At 42.4% G+C, this 8,268-nt stretch overlaps 1 protein-coding gene across 1 annotated transcript in view; it reads left to right on the forward strand.

Annotated features, from left to right (window-relative positions):
* The window catches only part of sema4bb (sema domain, immunoglobulin domain (Ig), transmembrane domain (TM) and short cytoplasmic domain, (semaphorin) 4Bb), a gene marked incomplete in the record, with an annotated part of 49,883 nt that overhangs the window by 27,483 nt on the left and 14,132 nt on the right, over positions 1-8,268 (forward strand). Inside the window, 3 exon segments of the mRNA XM_035682550.1 lie at positions 6,437-6,597; positions 6,911-6,973; positions 7,614-7,712. Coding sequence (XP_035538443.1) covers positions 6,437-6,597; positions 6,911-6,973; positions 7,614-7,712 — 323 coding nt within the window.

An 8,268-nucleotide genomic window follows, 5' to 3' on the forward strand; every position in this document is an offset into this window, starting at 1 on the left:
ATGCTTTTCTCTGTCTTAGCTTTAGCTTTGGGCATCAATTCCACTTGAGCACATAACAATCAGTGGGATGGCTTAATCTGTGCGTATCAGATTCCAGTGACATCTACTGTCTCTTGAGTGAGAGACTGTAGGAGGATGCAGAGAGACATGCTGCACATGACGAGCGCAGGCATGTCTGTTTTGAATCGTGTGAGAGGAAATTATACCAACTGTCTGTCTCCCTCTCTCTGTTTTTTACTCCGTGTCTGAATAACTCCTTCAGATACCACAAAGAGCGTCTCTCTGTCATTTGAGCTAATATCCAGGATTTTGTAAGCTTTCAGCCGTGATAGACCACTGCGCTCCATCGCTCCACTGCTTCGAGTGTTGGTTGGGTGCGTGCCAATCCAGAGTGCATCAGGATGACACCTAAGAGCCAATAATTACAGAGCAGAGCATCATGTCTGTGTCAGCCCCTTGTTCTCTGCTTTTAGAGGTATGCAGTGTTTTATGCAATGACCTCATCTTTGGTACGTGTGTTGGGGAGATGTTTTTTTTCCTTCAGAGGGTGAAAGGGGCCTTTTTCAGTATTTCATTTATTTTACAGTACATGCAACTGTTTGATATTACCAACCAAAATTCATTGTTGTTGCCCTGATTCTGAGCCTGCACATGTAACTGTGTGGCACCATTAACACCTCTTTGCTGCATAATCCTCACACACAGCAAACACTGGACTTACACACTGTCAGGCTCTGGTTATTATCTGCAAAGTGCAGACGTCTCTCGGTATGATGTGTACACACTCACACACACAAACACACCCAAATATGAACATAACGTACAGCATGCTCACACAAAATTGCAGCAAAAAGCCACCCCATCATTCCCAGTGATTACAAACAACACATGTGATCCTCACTGCCTGTCCTTACAAGACTGTAGGTGTCACACTCTTTCTGAGACAGATTCAGCACCGTCAGCTTTTATTTACAGTCCAGGAAAGTGTGAGTTTCTCTGCCCCAATTTCTCTGTTGTCCGTATCGTGTTTTGTAGAGGTTTTACTCACTGTGCATTCATTTGCAAATTTGCCCTTTTAAGAATAACAGAATCCACTCATTGAACCCGAGTGACTTCTTTGTTATAATGGAATCTGTTTTAAAGTTTGCCTCAGCTCCTCCAGCCCAGTCTTCCTCCCCATCAGGGGTCTGTGTCCTCTAGCTGTGCAGACAACCAGTGTTTCTTTGCCGACTTGGCTGGCATATTACAGCATCAACACAGAGCGAGGCTGCTTTGGGCGCCAGTAGACACCGACCAATAAATAACCATCACTTTGCCCAAATATCAAGAGGAGCAGTGCTGCGATGACCTTGAAGTGACTTCTGTCAGCGTCTGTCAGGGAGCTCCTGCACCATTGTCAAATCATGTCAAACAGAGTGCCTTCAAGCTGTGTGCTGTTGTGTGGCTTTGGCTGGCAGAGGGCAGAGATGGATAGTTTCTTCTTTTTCTTTTTTTTGTTGTTGTTGATAAATGTATGTCTTGCATGTAAGATAAGCAGAGCTCAGGGTGAGATTAATATCAGCTGCGCTACACTCTCCTCTCCTTTGGGTTTTCTTGCCTGGCTGCTAGTGAACCCCTTTGTCCCCGTTGCCCCCTTGCCTTGTGACTTGGCTCATGCTGCTTTAGTAAATCTGGGGCATGTTTACAGTCGGGGCTTTTAGGAGTGTCTTGGCAGGCGTATGCCTACCAAGCAGCCAATCAATCGCCCCACCCTTGGAGTACTATTAAACCTTGGAAAAATAGGTTGATCCTGCTCCATTTTCCCTGAAATATGATGCCTGCCAGCGTGCTGGCATGTATTTTATTACTCAGTGACACTGTCTGCAAGCTGGCACCCTATGATGAGATCTTAGTTACCTCAGTGGTGAGTAAGCACACACTAAACACTTTCAGCTGTGATGTGAATGAAGGGATTCAGAAGCATGCAAATCTTAATTGATGTCACTGCTATTTTGGAGGTCTGGCCTTTCAACAGTGATAGTTGTTGAAATCTGTTTTAACATTGCAGTCAAAAATATGGGAAGATTTTGAGATACTAAAAAGTGTTTTCCCTCGAGTACTCGTTTTATATATACACACATTACAGCCGCTTATAATTTGACTCAGTCTTTGTGCTTTTATTAAAGGGAAATGACAACGTTTTGGCAAGAGCACTTCTTCACTTTCTGCTTAAGTTAGATGAGAAGATTGGTACCACTCTCACTACAGTAAATATTCAGCTACAAGCAGCAGCCAGCTAGCTTAGCATAAAGACTGAAAAGAGGGGGTAAAGAGCTAGCTTAGCTCCATTAAAAGGTAATAAAAATTACTTACTAACACATCTAATAACTGTTATCTAGTTTATCAGCATAAATAACCAGTTGTGGTCTTACGTCTGTCCGGTTATGTGTTGTGTGTGCACTGATGCCTTTACACAAATGAAGTTCCTCACAGATAAATGAAGTTATTTTTATATGATTGTTTGAAATATCTGCATTATCAGTAAAGCAGTTTACATGAACACTAGCATCAACAGGCATGATATATATAATGTACATATGAAATAAGATTCAAATAATCAATGGATGTAATATCTGAGATTTGACACCCTTTTAAGGCACAGATGCAAGTCTATCCCCTCATGTCTTTTGCTGTTCATTGTGTTTGCACAGAATTAGTCTGATTCTCTCACTATAAAGCAAACATTTCTGTGATCACAGAGCAGCTGCTCTATGAAATCCTCTGTAATATCACTTGTTTCTGCTATCTTTACCTCCACTGATTTAAAAAAAGAACCTCACAATGAATGAATATAATGAATACACTGCCAAAATTAAATTTCACTTAATTGCTGCGAGGTTATTATGTGCCAGTGGAGAATATTCATTCAGTTCTTGACTGTTGTTAGTATTACATTAGTTTGTACCATTGGCCAATTTCTTTTGAAGCTTGTAGCCCTTTATAACCATGGGGACTTGAGACAGATACACACAGTTTGAGTTCCAGCCTGAAATTCAAAGTACCTGTGGTACCAACTAATTTAGCATGTTAGCACCGGCACTCCGGCAGTATAGCAGCCATATTGACGGTAGGTGTGATGTGATGAGCATTAGCAGAGGTTGAGGGCCCGGCTTGGTGACAGGCAGCTGATTAAACAGGAGGGTGATAAATGTACCTGTAGCCTGGCTGTGAAATGGCCTGCAGATGCCCTGCATTCTGCTGCAAGCATGTCAAAACACACAACTGATTTACAGCATCGGAAAGCGCAAAAAAAAAATCTCCCTAAGAATCAGCCGCTCTAGATGAAAGCGAGAGAAAGCCATGAGTTTCAGTTCAAAATCACCGCTTCTTGACACAGCACTGACGTTTGTTACTACTTGACCTTCTGCTCTTATCAAAAATCCATCTCAGGGTGCTTTGAAAATAACATTTTCTTCCCCACTGTCTGCATGTTTCTTCATAGGTCAACATCTCAATCCAATCTTCCCGGTAACCACAACTCCCACTCACAGTACTCCGACCTCAACCCCCCGCCCTCCCACTAAGTAGCCCCGGACTGCTCTCTGAGTAAAAGTTTCATGAGTGTGCTCTCCTCTGCTCGTTATTCCATTGTCTGTCTAAGAGGATGTCACCGTGATTTATGTCAGAGAGTTTTAATATGCCGAGGGAAGGCTGTTTTTGGTTCCAGTGAATGACCAAAACTCAGGGGAGCCGTGACAGTCAAGCTATGATATGTCCCCCTGTTGAGAGGAGAGACGGCACTCTGCCAGTCTCTCCTCTCTGCCAACAGTGGGGGCCAACAGTGGGGTCCACTGGGACTGAGTATAGCTCTCTTTATGGGCATTTAGAACATTTTTAACAGACTTAATTCACCTTGAAATAAAACCAGTTTTTCCTTCCACACATAGGTCATTTAGCACAGGAAAAAAAGTGTTCCTAAAGATGACAATAGGAAGTCTTTTTTTTTTTTGTATCCCCTCCCTGGACTTTAATGACAGGCCCCTCTTTTCATTGACTCCAGATGTCACAACGTTTTAAACAGAATGAGGGCTGTTGATCTGGAAAGGGCCTCAGATTTGATTTTGGACAAGATGTAGCTTGTGCAGCTGGCTTTCTCTCCCATAAGGGGAAGACGATCATCTGCCAAAATGCCTCAACTGTTAGATGAACCATTTGTTTGTGAGCATATTGAAAAGTTTAAATCGTGGGTTGTAAACATTTATTGCTGTTTACTGGCCCCATTTGCATTATGGTCCACTGCACCTCCTGGAGTGTTGGAGATAAACATACTGCTGGTGTCTTTTTCTTACTGTCAGAAGTGTCTAAATTTGAATTCGGTTTGCTGGTTATACACGAATAAAAAGGCTGTAAACGGTTAACTGCAGCAAATATTAGTGTTGACGACTCCAGATACGAGCCAGTAATCTTATTTGGATAAGCAAATGGAGTCTGTGACCCCCAGCGATTTGGCTTGGGGTGCACATCCAGTGTGTTTAATGTGTTTGGAATGGTACGCAGTAGATAAACATTTACATAGATGGTCAAAAAACTGCAAAGGGTAAGAAGTATGTAAGCAATAGACGTACAAATATTTGATTGCACATATCCCATGTCTTTGGTGACCTCTAGAAGATTGTTAGTCTTGTTAGATACCAAGTGATAACACGCATCCAGATACACACAGACCCAACCTCAGCTGTTGTTTCCCTAAGGACCACAATGCTTGAAGGTCTTGAATAAACCACTTTTCATGGCTTCCTGGACCCTTTGTTGCAATTTATACTGGGTAGTTTGAGCAGTTTATCACACAGTAAGTCAAACTGAAAAGTGACCAATTGTCAGACTTATTGCCTTTTACAAAAACTGGCTGCAAAAAATCAATCCAAACCTCTTGAATCTCCACTTTCACAGTGGAAAGCAGTAAAAAGCTGCTGCTGATGCCACTGTAGAGAATCCCGAGCTGTTTGTGATGCCAAGGGAAATTCTATAAAAGGGGGATTGTGTACATTAAATCTGTACCTCATCACAAGAGCTATTCTAGGCTGCAGGGAGGGGAGCTATGCGGGGGGAAAAAGTAACTAATTTGACTTACGGCCCACTGCTAAAGAGATCCATTTGAAGAGGGTTGGCGGGCAGCAGAATGAAAGAGATTTAGATTGGTGTTGAGTAGAAGAGGCTTTTACCCTGCTGCCAGTACAGAGCAGAGCAAAGAGAGAGCTGGCCAGCACAGGAAAGTGTGGACGTGGCTCACTGGCGTACATGTGACCTGTTCTCTTGGAGCTACAGTAGCTGCTGGCTGCTACCACCAGAGAGAGAGATAAACAGAGAGGACAGTCCCCTGTAAGAGTACAGAAATAATGCTCAAAGACAGTTTTCCCCTTGTATCATAAATTGATTTGACTGAAGCTCACCACTATGTGTTGTGTTGTAGTTGGGTGTAATGTGATGTCTGTGCACTTGTTCTCGTTTCCTGCTAGATTTGTGGTTCTCTGTGATGCCTTGACAGAGATTCCTAGATTTCCTTGCTTTCCGATCGTACATTTGTGTCTGGCCAACATATACATACAATATACAACAATACAGTAGCAGTGGGACTTATTTTGTGCTGATATGTTGACAGGATTCGGAATAAACCCCAACTTCAGAATATGTCTTGTTATTTCTCCATTAATATATTTATTTTAATCAGTTGTATGTAATTTTTCAGTTTGGCCTCATTCTTTTTTTAATAGCTGGTTGGCTAATTAGCCCAACAAATTAGGCCCATAGACTAATGGTGGGCTACCGATATGGGTTTTTCAATGCCGATATTAAAACAGAGAAAAGTGCATGTATAACTATTCTATTGTACAGGAGATTTAGGTATATGAATACAGCAGCATGCAAGAGAGTTGCAGTACAGTGCTTGAAACAACGTTTTCACTACCTTCCCGAAAGCCACGAGGAGGAGGACTAACATCGTTCCACAGCAGCTAGACTAAAAAAGCTGCCTGCCGATGCGTATTCAGGCATTTTTTGTTTATGGACCCCAATCATTTTTCTCCAAATGGCAGATAATCGGCCCAATTAATCAGCCGACCGATTCATTGTTCTATCACTACTTTTGAGGTATTATTATGTAAGCATGGTGTACCATCCTGAATGTAGCAGGAACACTTTGTGTCACTTTTCTGTAAATTTCTTAAATGATATCTACTTTATAAATCACCTCTGTTTCTACTTCAAAATATTGTTTTCCACCTGATAAAGCTTTATAAAACGAATCATTTTGTCACGTATTTTGTATCTAATAAACATTTATTTCTATGAGATGAAATGTTGATACCCTTTAACACTCCACCAACATGCATTTTAAATCCCAGCACTGTAATATTTAATTCATGAATTGTTTCTCTCTTTTTTTGCTGCTGTTTTCCAGATGCAAAGGAGAGGTCGGCCAAGAGATTCTCTGTGGACGGCGTCTTCAATTACACCTCTTTGCTGCTCAGCCAGGAGGACGACATGCTGTACGTCGGAGCCAGGGAGGCGCTGTTCGCCCTCAGCCTCTCGGACATCAGCAAAACCAAGCTGCAGAAGAACGTGAGTCCAAATGCCAAGTGGATTATGAGAGGCAAAACGGCAATGAATGAGTGGGCTGGCAGATAATTTGCTCTCATTTTAATAATGTTTATAAATGGCATTGGTAATTTAGGTAATAGAGTCAATAATGCGGTTTGTAATACTTGCGAAATACATAATCTAGCAGCTCACTTGACTCCACATGTTATTTGTTGTCGAATAAGAGGTATTATTTCCATACCATACGCCAGTTCATTGTATACATTTTAGTCTTAAATAAGCATGGTTCTCTGAATTTTGCATGACTTACTCAGGCTTTCTTTTTCATCTTCAGCTGACGTGGGGCACTCCTGCTGGAAAAAGAGAGGAATGCAGCTTCAAAGGGAAGAACCTGGAGGTGAGAGGCACCTTTTTACCGCTGCAGCGAAATAATGAAAATACCTCAGGAAAATAGTTCCATAATGACAATATCGAAAGCATGGATTTTCTTTTTGAGGGAGTGTGTTCTTTCCTTGCAGTCCTTTCGGAATCGTTTCACTGGTGTTGCCAGAAGATAAAATGAGCATTGAGTTCTGTGTTGACAAACCTTTCCACCAGTTACAAATAGATTCATCAAGTGTGCACGCTCACCGGGGAATTGCTCTTTTTCTGTGTGCACTGCTTCTTTCTTTTCTCGTTCTCTCTCTCTGTCTGTCTGTTACCTTGTTGTCACACCAGCTGTTATATCCCTAGGCGACAAACCTTGGTAATCTTTGTACTGCAGTGTACAACTCTGGTCCGTGTATTACAGAAAACCCACCAGGCAAAAGTGTGACGCTGGGAGGTTTTTCCCAACAGCGTTTTAGAAAGGGCACCATGTGTATGTTTCTAACCATGTCTATCGAACAGTTTCTGATTTATTTTGTGTGTTGTGTTAAGGAGCTGCAGTATTTAAGGAACAGACTTTAAGGAGCTCTCATGAAAAACACATTCAGTTGTGAGAATTTCTTGTGGATTCATAGACGTCACAATTGCTTCTCCCTTTGTTCCCCATCCAGACTGATTGCTTCAATTACATCAAAATTCTCCTGCGGCTGAACAGCACTCATCTCTATGTGTGTGGCACCTATGCCTTCAGTCCCATTTGCGCCTACATAGTAAGTAATGACCTCTCAATCTACCCAAGTCTTGATATTTATTTCTCTCCTCGCCCTCACTAGCACAGCTTTTGATTTTGGATCTGTTTCTTTGGTGTTCTCGAGGAATAGAGCTCTTTATTCCACCATGTCAGTATTGAACCGGTTTTTATCCAAGCGTAAGCAAATGCTGCAGAGGCACTTTAGCCAGACAAGTCAACAGGGGGTACACGAGCTGTGTGGTTTCCAGCGAGGGAAGGAGTAGATCTGTTTATCTAGCGGAGGAGTAAATCTGGAGTGATGGTAACTGGCAACAGGATGACATTGATTTCAATGATAAGGGAGCAGTTGAGCTTGGCGACAGCTCAGCTCTTAAAGCGGGACATTAATGACGAACAACCCCCGCCCCCCTCCCTCCTTCTTGACGTCACAGTGAATGGAAAACACGCAACTTCTCAGACTGAGGATGACTTGGCAGGACTTTAGGCCCTGAACTAGGATTCCAGCTCTGAGCCTGGTTGCTCTGGGTGAACACTCGTCATGTTGACGGAGTCCAGAAGAGTGTGTGTGTGTGTGT

This window comes from Morone saxatilis, unplaced genomic scaffold, assembly GCF_004916995.1.
Source record: "Morone saxatilis isolate NCDOM2014 unplaced genomic scaffold, NCSU_SB_2.0 Contig11, whole genome shotgun sequence".
Taxonomy (NCBI): domain Eukaryota; kingdom Metazoa; phylum Chordata; class Actinopteri; family Moronidae; genus Morone; species Morone saxatilis.